This window comes from Podarcis filfolensis, assembly GCF_964270895.1.
Source record: "Podarcis filfolensis genome assembly, chromosome: 7".
Lineage (NCBI taxonomy): Eukaryota > Metazoa > Chordata > Lepidosauria > Squamata > Lacertidae > Podarcis > Podarcis filfolensis.
In genome coordinates, this window is record NC_139603.1 from 55,742,929 (window position 1) to 55,758,748 (window position 15,820).

A 15,820-nucleotide genomic window follows, 5' to 3' on the forward strand; every position below is an offset into this window, starting at 1 on the left:
TCAGTGTTTCAAAATGACAGAGGACGCCAGTCTATTCCCTGTCTATTCTGTATGAATCTAATGTTGAGATTAAATAGAATTCATGATAGAAAATGACCCCGGAAAAAGTCTGCCCTGTCTTTCATCCATGTTATTCTGCATACCTGAAATAGGATCCACCACTGCAGACAACTCTGGGAGAAAGGACTCTACCTGCATGCTAATTTGCTGGGTATCTGTACAAAACCTCCAAATGCAAGCACTTGTCTGCGTCAGTTTCCATGGTGCTGTCACGCCGCTCCCTCTCAACAGCTTCACTTATCAACATTTTCCACCCGTCTTCTTCTTCATAATGTGCAGTTCATTCACCCAGAAAGTTCAGCTATTGTAATGATGGCTTGGGGGGAGGGCAGAGGGGGGAAGGGAAGGCATCCGGGGTGAAGAGGTGAGCCGTGTTCACAGAGGTGTATGGGAACTTGGCTCTGTGACACAATGGGGAATTAGAAAACACACTCCCTCCCGCATTCATGCTGCGCTGCTTGCAAAGAAAGATACATGCACATGCACACACATGCACACACACACACACACACACACAGAGAGAGAGAGAGAGAGAGAGAGAGAGAGAGAGAACTAGGGATGAGTCTGAGACTTTAAACCACACACCCACATCCCTGCAGCTGCCCCACTGTGCAAGTGCTAAGAGAATGTTAAAGCAGAAGCTCTGTGTGTGTGTTTGTGCTGCAAAGTAGTCGATCCTAATGCATCAATTAACAGCCCAGCCTGTAGACCCGCTCCTTGCCTACCTAACTGGCTGCCTCTGTTAATTGGCTTCCGTTTCTTTCTTCTCCACAGGACAGCTTTCCTGCTCGCTTTGGAGGAGTCCATTTTGTGAACCAGCCTTGGTACATCCATGCCCTGTACACGCTCATCAAGCCCTTCCTCAAAGACAAGACAAGGAAAAGGGTAATTAGAAAACGAAGCAAGCCACAAGCCCACCCCCCACCCCCAGTGGCACAAGGGGGTCCCTGCTTTCTGCGCCTCCTCCTTTTGTCTTTGTGTGGTTTTGCTTTGCATGGCCTCAGGACGGCAGCGTGAGTTGACGCCTCGGTTGGAGTTTGCCAACAGCCCGTATGCAATCAATATTTCAGCAGGAGACAGTTATTTTCAGAATCTAAGCCAGGCACCAGAAGGGGAAAAAAACACACCTTTCATCGTGTACAAAAGAAAGACACCATTTTATAGTATAAACACACACAGCTACGGTAGAGTACTGGGGGTGGGGAACCCACAGAAACTGTTTGAAGAGCCCTACCCATTACAGATGAGCAGGGGAACCTCATGCGATGGGGCCTCTCTGGCCACATTCACACAATACATTTAATGTGCCATAGTCATGGCTTCTTACGAAGAATTCTGTGAGCTGTAGTTTACTAAGGGTACTAGGAGCTGTTAGGAGACCCCCTACTCCCGCCCCCGGGTAGAGAGATTGATTCTTAAACACCCTGTGAATTGTCACTCTGTGCAGGGAACGGGGTCTCCTCACAACTTTCAGCGCCCATAACAAACTACAGCTCCCATAATTCCTTGGGGGAGACATGACTGCTTAAAGTGCTGCCATAGCACTTTAAATGTATGGTGTGAATGTGGACATTTCTCCTCCCCAGCTCCTCAGACCACATCCTCAACTAGCTGTGCTCTGTACCTTCCTCAAGTGAATTTGTCTGGCTGGAATGTGTCTTTGAACTATGATAATGCCTCTTGCTTGCCTGGACAGAGGATGGGAAGGTGTGTAAGGAAACCACTGGTTTTTACATGGCTGGCACAGAGCCTCCCATACAATTGTAAGAGTCACACACATTGCTGCACCCATTTTTGTCTCTCCTTCTGCCCCTCCCTGACATGTGCTGCCTCTGCTCCCAGATGTTTCCCCACAAGGCATCTCATCCCTGCATTACAGACATCTTGAGAGAAGTCTCCCATTTTGCTTCCTCAGCAGATTGCTTTTCTTGTAAAAGGGTGGGTGGGGGAATAATTGATGTCACCCAAATAATTCAAATTCCAAGCACTGCTGGAGAAGAAGCAGGACTTTATTATGGCAAAGGACTTGGGAATATTGATTCCTACTATATACCATTTTTACTACAGCCTTCATAAAACTATGCTTGAAGAAGGTACTTTTCTATGCAATTCCTCTAATGGCTAGAAAACTAGCTGAAGAGGCATGCTTGACTGACGTAGGAAAGGAGTGTGGATGGAGTCAAAGAAAGTCTCTACAGACAGAGCTTCATACTCCCAATCCAGGAAAAAAACCGCAAAGAGCAACACTTTTGGTACCAAACAGGAATGCAAAGAGAAGCTTCCCAAACTGACACTCCACCCCCCCCAAAAAAACCTGTTTTGTTACAGTGAGATAAGTGGGGAAATGTAATTGATAGAATACACCCAAACAACCATCATCCTTAGCATCTGTCTGTCTCAAGAGAAAAGGGAAGAGTGCACCATCAGGGGAAAAGTCAAGCTGTTGGAGTTACAGCACCTGCTATGGCTGTAGAGACCAATAAGGGAGAGATATGTTTTATTGCAGCTGAGGAAAATGAAGACATCCTGTTGTGCTGATCAGGGCTGGATTTAGGTTTGATGAGGCCATAAACTACTGAAAGTAATGGGGCCCTTTATATGTCCAGCTGTTCTTTGTCAACAACAAATTGTCACTGTTTTTTGTGTTGAGTATATGCTAAATGGTTATTTATGGACCGAATAGGTATCTAAAGTTATTTGCACATGCATATATAGAAATGAGCAAACCAGTGATATTTTAGGGAGCAGGCTAGCAGGCAGGGCCCATTACTTAACATCATAGGAGCCTACACAACACAAAACACTGTTGCTGTATGTAGGTTTTATTTTATTTGTTTTTTATCTTATATTTTGGAAATGTTCATCCAGTGGGTTTTTTCCTTTAAATTTTTTTTGGGGGGGCCAAGAGAGTGGGGCCCTAAGCTTTGGCTTGTTTAGCTTATACGTAAATCCGGCACTGGTGCTGAAGCAGGCATTTCTCTTCTCTGCACTCTTCCTAGCGGTCATTTCTCCTCTGGTCAATGCTGTGGATACATGACCTGACTGTTGTCATCTACACTGTAGTCATCGGCATGGGATTCCCACATAGCAGGGTTGATGTTGCAAAAAATTATAGATGTAGGGAAAAGAATAAAAGTGAAAGAACAGGAAAGGACACTGACATAAAAGCCCAGACAGTAGTAGGGGAATCATATCCATGGATTATAAGATGAACAATAATAGACCGCTAAAGAATACTGATAAGGGGTCCAAAGCAAGTTATGGCTTTTGAATGTACCTGTCTCCCTTAGATGTGTTTAAATGCCTCTCCTGCAGGCATTATTGCTGCCATCATCATCATCCTCAATTAAAATTTCTATTGCATCCATCCTCCTATGCATTTTAAATGTGCTTTCCCAATGTTATTAGTGCTCCCCCTCCCCTTGGAATTCTGTTGAAGGATATAAATGTTAGTGGTATGCACAAGCCCCAAGTGTCATCTCAGAGCTGCATTTGTGTGTGTGTTTTCAATTGCAATGTGTTTCTGAGTTGCTCTGTGCATTTTTCAACAGATCTGTATAAAACAAAATCCTGTGCTTCTCCACTCAGTACAACAGGGAACCTAAAAATGACTACAAGTTTTTTAGCCTTTTGGCCAAAGTAAATGAAATTTATAGGCACAGGAGTCCCTCCAGAGTGGGTTTTAACAAAAAACAACCAAGAGCTCTTTCAATTTTGGGCAGCCCCACTTCTTGCAAAGCCTTGGAGCTAGAGAAACACAGAGATATATGGGAAACATTGATTGTTGAAAAGGATAGAAACAGAGTGACAGACATGAAGCTTTTGTGAGAATCCCAATTTGACTCAGCGGGGAGCTGGAATAATTGACATTATGCTTCAACTCAGGGGGGAGACCCTCAAATCCCCCCAATTCCCCTTGCTATGTTCATGCAGAGCAGATGCACACCCTTAATAAGTATCCATGATAAATAATAAAATAAATGAATGCCCCATCAGCATGTTGAAACAGAAAAGGCTTGCCTTTTTTTAATCAAAAGAACTAGCAAGGTGTGCTTTATGATCTCAGCAGCCAGAAAGCCCATGCCATAGTGCTGGGGGGCAATGGCTGTGTGAAGACCACACATCAGCAGGCAGCAGTTTTCATAGCCTTCGAAACAGAATTTTCATCAGAGATTCTCCTTCCCATCTTAAGACATGAAGGGATTTATCCTATGGGAAGCCCTACTCTCTGATAAAGTTCATAGGAAGTGAAAACCTTCAAATATCAAAACCAGTAGCTTGGAATAACCTAGAAAATTACCACCAAAAGCCAACACAGTTGCTGCTCATCACCTTATTTTTGCTGTGTTAGTGTCTACAACAGACCTGCAGCAAAATGTTGGAGTATGGATCGCTCCTGTTTGTAGCTGACTGACTGGCCATTGTAGCTGACTGACCCTGCCATTCCTCCCTCAACACAGCCGGGTTTTCCATTTCTGCTACTCTATCAATCACTCAGCATTCCATGAACATGTAGCATGCTCCAAACTCACATGCTGCTTTGGACTTTCCACTCCCACCTCAAAGATTCCCTCCCCCTAATATTTTTTGTACTTCGGCAAACTTTGAAAAAGTTTAAATATTAAGTATCCTTAATATTTTAACAGCCATGAAAAACTGAGAGCCAATGAACTGTGTCCTTGTCTGTTTTTCTTTGTTCAAAGATCTTTCTTCATGGTAACAATCTGAATAGCCTTCACCAGCTTATACACCCTGACTGCTTGCCCTCAGAGTTTGGAGGGACACTTCCTCCTTATGACATGGGCACTTGGGCTCGGACTTTACTTGGTCCAGACTACAATGACGAAAACGAATACACGCACACTTCCTACAACACCATGCATGTGAAGCACTCGTCATCCAACTTGGAGAGAGAATGCTCACCCAAACTCATGAAAAGGTAAGGTTCAGCCTCGGAGCACATGTTTAGAGGAAATGAAAAATTATCTGCTTTAAAACAGGAAAAGGAAATAATGCCTAACTGGAAATGCAAGGATTGCTTTGCCTTCAAGAGACGAGAATGACAATGGAAGAACATCATCTATATACCAAGGATGAGGAATTTGTGGTTGTCCAACTTGTGGTTAGACTCCAACTCCCATCGCCCCCAGCCAGCATGCCTAATGACCAGGGGTGATGGGAACTGGGGGCCAACAATATCTGGAGGCACAGGATTCCTATAAATAATAATAGCAGTTACTGGCCTGATGAAGATGAGCAAGTCAAAAGGAAAGATGTCTCACCAGTGTATTAAATGAAAATGTTTCATAGTGAAATGCTCTTTCATGAGGCAGTAACAGGATTATGGCTGTTCTGGGCCTCATTAATGATCGTTGATTTTGGCACATCCTGTCACACTTGTTCAGCAAAATGGAAAAAGAATAACCTGTGCAAAGGAAAGAGCAAAATATGGGGCCGGTTTGCATGTAATATTACCAAGTTATGGTTTGCAAGTGTGGTGATGCCTAGAGAGAAAATTGTGGCTCCTTTACTCTCCCCCCCTCCTCCTGCTGCCTTGCTACCTTATACTAAGCATTACAGGTGAGCCCAGGCATGCAGCTTGTCTCATCCAACACATGAACTGCAACCAAGGTTTTTTCTTGCTTTATCACTAATGGTTTGTTTGGGAAGACAAACCAGAGCCTGGTTCATTCATCGTGGTAAGTCATAGTTTGGGTTACCCTTACAAACAAATGAGGCCAAGGACCCATTGTGGAGAAAATGTCACGTCAAATTTGGCTATTTTGCAAGAACTGAGGCCAGCTGATCCAGTGGCTGCCATCCCCACTTTGTCGCCTCTTTTCACAGGTCTGGAAAACAGTTCACACAAACTAATGAGCTTATGAAACGTAATAGTTGACTAAATCTATATACTGGTCCATGCAGACTCACAAAAACAATCTTGAGTAGATTTAGGTTGCAATCTTATGCACATTTGGAAGGAAGCTAGCCTGAACTCAGTGAGAATTACTTTTGAGTAAATATTGCACTCTATGGGGTTTTTTTTTTACCTGTAACCATAAATACATATGAATATTATTGAAAAATCTGTAGTTGAGTAATAACTGAATACACATTGTTTACGCATATTTGATGTTGCCTGAATTGTGTGGTTGCTCTCCTCCCCCCACCCCTTCATAATAAACACAGGCCTGGCATTATAGCTATATAGTTGGTGATACAGAATAGACATGACTGCAGTTTGGTATGCAGTTTCAAGCACATACCAAATCATGTACTGTACTGTGGTTTGTCTGTGATGGAAAATGTAAATGGAGTGGGATTCCAATCACAGAATTATTTTCCTAGTGAATTTTTATTGTTTTCCTTACATATTCTTTCCCAACAAATTGTAATAGCACCATACATTCCCTTTGAGTCTGCCGAGTCGCGACCCCCTTCCCTCCCCACAACTGGTATATTTATCCTCTTTCCATCACGCACATCATTCTCATATTAGTACTATTATACATTGGAGGTATTATGTCAATCCTGCTAGTGTCTTCACCTCTCCACAATTCTTCTTTAAATATTCAATAAATTTACTCCAGTTATTTTGGTATCTTTGATCTCCCTGGTCCTGGATCCTCCCTGACAGTTTGGCAAGTTCTGCATATTCTGTCAACTTCGCCTGCCACTCCTGAATAGTTGGTATATCTTGTACTTTCCATCTTTGGGCCAGAAGGGTCCTCGCGGCAGCTGTAGCATACATGAACAAATTTTGATCTTCTATTTTAATTTCTGTTCCTATTAAGCCTAATAGACACGCTTCCGGTCTTTTGGGGAAAGTATATCTAAATATTTTTTTGAGTTCATTATAAATTGATTCCCAAAATTTTTTTACCTTATCGCAGGTCCACCACATATGGAAATAGTCCCCATCTGCCTTTTTACATTTCCAACATTTTCTTTCTTTTTTCCTATACATTTTAGCTAATTTTACTGGCGTCAAATGCCATCTATACATCATTTTTAGCAAGTTTTTCTTTAAAGCCATGCATCCTGTAAATCTCAAACCCTCCTTCCATAATCTTTTCCACGCATCCAATTCAGTGTTATGCCCAATATCAATTGCCCATTTTATCATTGATTCCTTTACTTCTTCGTCTTTTGTATACCATTCTAGCAATAAACTATACATTCTTGATAAAATTTTATCTTTACAGTCTATTAACTCGACTTGGAATTTCGATTTTTTATCTTCGAACCCATTTCTCTTTTTATCTTCCTTTAATAAGTCACTGTAAGTAATAAGTAAGTAAGTAATAAGTAATAAGTCTCACAGAATTAGAGATTTAGGACACTGGGAGTTTGGCCCAATAAGATAAGTTTGTTACGAGAAGACAAAATACATTCTACAGCAATGGGAAAATGCACTCTGCATTTCTACTCTGTCTCAAGGAGATATGCTTTGCAGCTCGAGAAATGGATGCAAGTTACTATGGCGACACCATTTCCCTCTGTGTATGCCACACATATGGAAAATGCAAGGGAAGCTAGTCACACCAGAAAGCTGAAAACAGCAAGATGAACATTATTATTATTATTAGTCACTTTCCCCACAGAAAGGTGAGCTCAAAGCAACCGACAAAAACAAACATCAAAAACAAGTACAGAAGCATGAGTAAAAACACCTTAAAAGGCTCCTGTATGAGTCTGGGTAGCTCAGTTGGCTAAAGCATGGTGCCGATAACGCCAAGGTTGCAGGTTCAGTCTCCCTATGGGACAGCTGCATTTTCCTGCATTGCAGGTGGGTGGGAGTAGATGAGTGGTTCCCAACCTTTTTTTGGCCATGCCCCACCTAAGCATCTCTAAAATCCTGATCCCCTCCCCCCCCATGACATATAATTCTTATTATTCAGAAAGTGAACTACTATTCATGTGGAGGAAGCCTAAAAGGCCATTAACTTGGTCTAAACAAGCTCGAATTGCCCCCCTTAAAAATCAAATTGCCCCCCTGTGGGAACCACGGGACTAGATCAGGCATAGGCAAACTCAGCCCTCCAGATGTTTTAGGACTACAACTCCCATCATTCCTAGCTAACAGGACCAGTGGTCAGGGATGATGGGAATTGTAGTCTCAAAACATCTGGAGGGCTGAGTTTGCCTATGCCTGGACTAGATGATCCCCAGGGTCCTTTCCAACTCTACAATTCTATGATTCTATGTATAAAAGAGCAGAACCAAGTCTAATGCAGCTCTCTCTCAATCGACGAAAGCCTTGTGCTGTCAACTCTGAATTGGCAGTGGCTCTCCAGGGTTTCAAGCAGGCAGTCTTCCCAGCCCTACCTAGAGATGTTGAGGACTGAAGTGGTGATCCAGCTCTTTGCTACCACATGGACAGGCACACAGGTCTCTGCCTTTTATCGACTCAGACCATTGTTCCATTTTGTCTTACACTGGCTGGCAGCAGCTCTTCAGGATTTCTCTCCCAGCCCTGCCTGGAGTTGCTGGGGGTTGAAGACAGGACCTTGTGCATCCAAAGCAGACACTTTGACCCTGAGCTACAGTCCCTCCTCTCCACCTGGTGGAGGCGACAGGGCTTGAGAACTGAAAAGAAACAAACCCAGAACGCTACTACTGAAACCAAAAAGGCTTTGCGTGTTATCAATAAGTAAATCAATAGCGGCTTGTTGGAAGGAAACATTTTCCTTTATTATTTTCTGCAGCAGGAATGAATCATTGGAAGATAATAGCCTAGAGGAGCCGGTGTAATGGGCAAAGAATTAGAGGGAAATGCGCAGATGGGAGGTGAGGCCCCAGTGAATAGATCTTTTGCAGTGTGGCTGGATTGATTGGTTACAGTGCACCAATTTGAAAGGCACAAAGCTCAGCTCAAGGGGGAAAGCTCAGCAGGATAGTCATGGGTTTCCCCCACCCACACATGGATTTCAGCAAATAAGGTTGTTAATAACGCAAAGGAAGAATAAAAGACGAGAAGTAAAAGACTGGGAATGAGAGCATGTGGGTTGCTTTCATTGTGTTGTGTCCCCCCCCCCCAATACAGCCTAATCTTAAAGTGGAATTGGGATTGTTTCATGTTTGAATAGATCTTTTTTAAAGCTTTCACAGGTAAGAAAAAAAATGTGGCTCACAGTTCAAGACTACGGCTGACAGGTTAAATCAGAGCCTTAAGGCACCTTCATGCTTCCTATAGGAGTGCACTGGAGGGGAAATGTGGGTATGATGGCTGAGTCTGTACAGATGTATATATAGAAAGATGGAGATAAAGATAGATGGTGTGTGTGTTGCAGAATATTTAGTGTGAAATGCTCCCTGCCCCCCGAAACACATCTGCAGAGCAGATGCCATCATCATGGTCTTACCAGAGATGGAGGACAGGCCTGGGAGCCAAATGCCTCATCCAGGCCTCTCCATCTGCCTCTCAGAAATCTCCCCAGGAAACACCCCTCACTGGCCCTTGCTTCACACCCCTATCTGTGAAGTATTTTTGACTGACTGGGTTGTGTCCTTGAACTCCAATAATGCTGCTTGCTTATTTGGGTGAAGGGTTGAGAGGGGTATGTAGTAGACTAGTGTGCAGAGGGCAGAGGAGCAGCAGCCCCAGGCACAAAATTCTGAGGGGGCGCAACCAGGTGCCTCCATGACAGACACCCTCATCTAGGCTACATGGCTGAGCTCCTGCTGCCTTCTGAATCTGTGGGGAGGCAAGTCGTGCCCTGGCTGGGCCTTTGGAGCTCCTTCTCCTCATGGCTGGCAACAAACACCCACACGCCCAGTTTCAGGGCTGGCCAAGCTGGGAGGGACAGCCACCAAGCCGAGAAGGCACATGGCTACCACCGCCATCAGTGGCAGCATTAGTAGCCATGTGTCTCACAGACTCCGTGTACCCTCCCTGGTGTGCACCTCTACCCCAGCTGCTCTGTTCTCCAGGGAGCGTAATACTTGCCCTGCTCCGGGCACCAGCAACCCACGCTACGCCACTGGGGGGGGTATATGAGTGCTTTTAGAAACTAACCTACAGTACAAAGGTAAAATTTGCATATACTGTTCTGCCCCCTTTTACCTCTGGCCTCACCCACCCCTGGTATGCTGACCTATATGTACTTTTGCCTGCAGCTACATTTCCTCAGCCTCCAAAATACCAATCCTGTGTTCTATTCTGAGGATCAAATGGAACAGAGAGCTAACACTTTGCCTACTGCTTCTGGATCACATACACCCCATATTTGTGGTTTACATTGCTAAAAATAGTGAAGAAAGAGAGAGCCTAAAGGATATATTTGGTCTAAATATAGAGGAAAAGATTCTAAAGAATCAGGAGCAGTTTTAGATGTTTTGTTAAGACATACAAATGATTGGCCAGGATTACAAAATGGCAACCCCAGGTCTGGCCCTACCATTAGATAGTGTGAGGAAGCCACCTGAGGCAGCTGATTTTGAAAGGGCAGCAAACTGCCAGTCATTTAATTATTACTGCATGCCTGCTGCCAAGGAGACGACATGACACTCGTGGGATTTTCATTCTCAGGTGCCAAAAGCACTCAACTGACCCTGGGTGAAATGCACTTTGAAATATCTACGATAAAGATGACGGTGCTACCGAAAATGCTGTTTTTATTTCAGACCATACCCATATTAAAGGGTACTGGAACCTTCAGAGAATGGCAAAGAGTGATTTCAAGGTATATCTGGCAGGGGAAGAAGCCGAGAATAAAATTTAAGTTATTGACGGATGTAAAGGAAAGAGGAGGCTTCGCCCTGCCAGATATGAGACTGTACTATGAAGCAGCATGTATATGCTGGATAAAGGAATGGATAAAGTTAGAAAACAATGAGTTATTAGATCTTGAGGGTTTCGATAACAGATTTGGGTGGCATGCGTATCTATGGTGTGATAAAAAAAGGGTTCACAAAGGATTTGGAAACCATATCTTCAGAGGTCCACTAATAGAGGTATGGGAAAGATATAAAAATATATTAGAACCAAAAGTGCCACATTGGTTATCTCCGCTAGAGGTACTGAGTGTTAAGAAGATTAACACGAGAGAAAAATGGGGTACATATGGCGAATTGGTAATCAGTGAAGGAGGAAAATGGAAGTTGAAGCCATATGAACAAGTTAAAGAGCATATGAATGATTGGCTGCATTATTTTCAAGTAAATGAAACATTCAAAAAAGATTTGAAGGATAAAGGATATGTTGAAAAAGAATCAATTTTCCAAAAAGACATAATAAATAATGAGTATAAAATTCTGTCAAAAATGTATAAGATATTGTTGGAATGGTATACTAAGGACGAAGAGGTTAAATCGGTAATGATACAGTGGGCAAGGGATGTGGGGCACAACATTCAATTCGAAGAATGGGAAAAACTGTGGAAAGAGAACATAAGATTCACGGCTTGTACGTTACTGAAAGAGAATGTGATGAAAATGTTTTATAGATGGTATATGACACCTGTAAAATTAGCAAAGATGTATAAGGTTGATAACAAATGTTGGAAATGCAAAGAAAAAGAAGGGACGTTCTTCCACCAATGGTGGGAATGTAAGAAGGTGAGAAGCTTTTGGGAACTGATATATAATGAGTTGAAAAAAATGTTAAGATACACTTTTGTGAAAAAACCTGAAGCTTTTCTTTTAGGGATAGTAGGAAAGGACATAAGAAGGAAGGACTGCAAGCTTTTCCAATATGCAGTAACGGCAGCCAGAATTGTGTTGGCCCAGAAGTGGAAACAAGAAGAGATACCGACAGTAGAAGAATGGAGACTAAAATTGACAGACTATGCAGAACTGGATAAACTAACTGGGAAAATTAGATATAGTAAAGATCAAAAGTTTATTGAGGATTGGGAAAAATTTGTGGACTATCTGAAAAATACATGTGGTATTAACACAACGCTATCAGGATTTCAAGAGGCACTGTAAAAAATAAATAAGTATTGTTTATTAGAAATATTAGGAATAAGGAGGAATATTGGCAATACGAAAAAAGGGAATGTGTATGAAAGGTATAAATATGGATGATTGTCAGAGACGCTGAAGGAAGTCCAAAACAGCTATGATTTGTTATATTCGGGATGAAATGTATAATTTGATGAAAACTAATAAAATTTATTATTAAAAAAAAAAGAAATGCACTTTGAAATAGGTGTGTGTGGAAATGCACTATTTGCCTCATTGCCATAGGCAGGAAAATGTTTTGGATTTGCCCGGGGCATCTGTGAACTGGCTGTACAAGAGAGGCAGGTGTCTTGCTGCTGATGAAATGAGTTTCACCATTACAGAGAAACTGTTTCCTTTGATTTATAGTGGACCAACAAATCACACATGGCCTGAGCCCTCTTCAAGTATTTGTTTGGAATCTCGGGGTTCCAAACATATCACTTGTGGGATGCAAGAGACTCCCTTTTTTAAATGGTCCCCTTCCGCAAGTTGAAAAGTGATTCGAATAGGGGTGGAGCTCCATTGCTTAGGGCTTCTATCCAATGCAGTTCCAAGTACTGTAACTTTCCTGTAAGGATTTACGCTGGTGCAATGGGACTTCCCCATCTCTCCTCCCCTGCATGTCCCAAGCCCTCCCCAAATCTGCTCCAGAAGGATGCAGTGACCTAGAATTGATATGGGGATGCAGAACGGGATAAAATTCTGTTATGCAAGTGTAAATCCTTGTATGTCGAGACAGCTAGTTAGCTCTGCATTGGATTCCAGCCCAGTTCTGCTGTCCAACCATCATGTGTTTACTGAAATGCCGCTAACTCAGGTTTAAGCCTGATACTTTTGTAAACCAGCTAAAGGCGCCCTCAGTTCATGGCGTATGGTACAAGCTTACTTTGAGAGACAGAACCTTCCAGAATGGGGGAAAAAAAGCTTTTTGTTTTCTCTCACTGAAGCATATACTTGCCCTTGGAAAGAAACCGCCAGCTAGAACTCAATTCCGAATACTAATCTCTTTTAGATTAGGGGTTTCAGGAAGAGAGAACACTGTTCCCATTAGTGTTCTGGTTAGCTGTTCTATTTTTACACTGCAGTGTTGTTGAAGGAACTGCTGGTGATTTTTATGAGGAACATAATTTGTACTTTCTAAATCCAGCTAATGCTTAGATGGCATCCAGTGTGAATGAATCACTAACTAATATTAACTCAAAGGCATCTTCTAAATCCCACAGTGAAGCTGGAACATGGTGCTCAGCTCCTGCGACAGACGATACCTGAAATCTAAAGGGCTACATTTAAAATATTAGTCTTCCGTAACGTTCATCCATCAATTCTTTTGTTCTTTGGTGACTCAGGCTGCTTCAAACGCTTTAGATTTTGCATGGGATGAGGGTAGCAGACAGTGCATTTGTGCTCCAGTGTTTCCTTTCTCAAAAATTCACAAACCATGTCTCTGAACTCCTCCTGGATTTGAGAGAAATTTAAACACAGTTTGGAGATTCTGGAGGATGATGGGAGGGGGAAAATCAGTACTGCATTAAATCTTTAAAGCCCTAAATAACTTGGGGCTAGGTTACTTAAAGAATAGCATCTTCCTGTATGTACCTGCCCAGACCTAAAGATCTTTGCTGGAAGATATTCTCAGGTTTTTTCTTCTTGCAAGGTTTGATGGGTGAGGCACTAGGGAGGGGCCTTTTCAGAGTTGTTGCTCCAATTACGGAATGTCCTCCCCAGAGGGGCTTGCCTGGTGCTTGAGTTAAGGACTTTCACTCAAAGTCCTTTTTAGTGCCACTTGTCATTTAGAACCATGTTATAGTGTATTTTAGTACCTGGGAGAAATTATTTTTAGCTGAGCCTTAAATCCTGTTATAGAATTATTCCATGCTGCTGCTGCTGTTGCTGGAGGAATTGTATTGATTTTAGTGTTTTCACATTTTTTGATATTTCAAAATCAATATTATTGTTTTAAATTTTGTGTGAACTGACCAGAATATGTTGCTAATGGGCAGTCAACAACTGTCTAAAATAAACAAATAAATCCAGTGGTGCACATGTGAGCACCAGCTTGTATGTTTAAAGCCGGGATTAGAAACTGGATCTGACAAGTGGGTCGGATCCTTGTTTCCAGTCCCTGCAGGTCAAACCCACCTGCCATACTTCATCTTAAAATAGCATATAAACTCAGAGGCTTAGTGTTACTTGGAACATCACTACCTGACATCAGGGAAACTACCAGGAACCTACCAATTTTGCCTATGACCTCCTCCAATCTGACCCCACCAATGTGTTGATAGAAATCAGCACTTTGCAAAATAATTTCACAATCATCAACACTTGTACAAAGCCCACTACTTTTTTTATACCAAGCCAGATGTTTTTGGAAATGTTAATTGCCTTGAGATTATATTGAGAAAGTCAATATACAATATACAACTCGGTACATTCTTGGAAAGACAAATGGCAGCTGAAGCCTTAAAGCCTAAGCAATGCTAACAGCTGTTCTTTGTTTTCAGGTCTCAGTCCGTGGTGGAACCTGGAACCTTGAAACACGAGGATCAGCATGAGAATGAGAACACCCAGCCACTGCTGGCTCTGGACTGAGTCTGAATTCACCGCAAAGCGCACAACTGCACCATCAGACTTCAATGGGACAAGATACCCATGAAGCAAAAGACAGGTTTAATACACATTAACACACATTCAGCTTGAAACAAGGCTCTCGGTCTTTGCAAAGCAAGTAAATGATCATCACCAGCCATCTGTATGTGTGGCCAAAGCCAATGGGGAGATGCCCTGCGGCCCAAGTTCTAAGCTAATGAGCCTGATTGTAAAGCAGAGCCCCCCCCCCCCCGTAATTTTATGGTTTATGATATTAACAATGGTTGAAATGTTAGGGATGACTTTGTATGTTCATGCACTCAAAGATACATCAGTTGAGGTTTTCCCATACTGTTTAAGCAGGGATATTCTCCAGTTTTATTAAAATAAAATTTAGATGCAGTACACACACAAATATATATATATACATTTCAAGTAAAGGTGTCTTGAGTTTAAATATTGCAGCAACAGGCATAATTTAGTCTGCAGCATGGAGAAAACACCTTGAAACCCGTAAGTCCTTACAGAGCTGCCTCCTCTGCGTTTTATCTACACACAACACACATACACGCACACAGTAAGCAATCACCAGCAGAAAATTGTTCAACTCTGCAATATGTGATCTCATCACCTCAGCTATTTGCAGGGGTCACTTATTACAGTCCCCTGGAAAATAAATTCTTAACTTTTAAAAGTCCTTATAAACCTGTCAGCTCAATGTAATGACTGGAGTTGGAAACAGACACAGGCAATTTGGAAAGCAATTATTTAATTTTAACAGTGTGGGATCCACCCCCCCAAGGCAACTGCAGTATGTGGGGTAGATATGTTGGTTGGGGGGGAAAGGAGGTGTCTGAGCTCAATGGGAACACTTACTGGTGATTAATGTTCCACTCCAGGTCCTTTCATTTAGGTCATTCCGGCAAATGAAAGCTCAGCAGAGCTGTTTAACCATCTTTTATCCAGCAATCAGTTAAAGGTGTAGCCAGAGGGCCTGGCTGACTGCAGATATACGCTATGCTTATAATGGAAAGGGAAAACTTGGAATGAATTATTCAATATGCCTCCATTAGAAGGAACCATGGAAGAACAGAAAAACGTAGAACTGAAATGCCAAAGATCATTTTGCTATTCCCGTCTTTGCTCTACTTGCAAAAGCAAATCCCATTCTTGCATTGAAAATAGTAAGGGGGGGGGACTCCACCATATATATATATATATA

General features: G+C 42.4%; 1 protein-coding gene across 1 annotated transcript in view; it reads left to right on the forward strand.

Moving 5' to 3' along the window:
* Positions 1 to 15,820, forward strand: part of CLVS1 (clavesin 1) — a 70,834-nt gene extending 55,014 nt beyond the window's left edge. Inside the window, exons 4-6 of the mRNA XM_083623083.1 lie at positions 835 to 945; positions 4,764 to 4,999; positions 14,514 to 15,820. Coding sequence (XP_083479209.1) covers positions 835 to 945; positions 4,764 to 4,999; positions 14,514 to 14,601 — 435 coding nt within the window. The 3' untranslated portion in view covers positions 14,602 to 15,820. The remainder of the gene's footprint in view (positions 1 to 834; positions 946 to 4,763; positions 5,000 to 14,513) is intronic.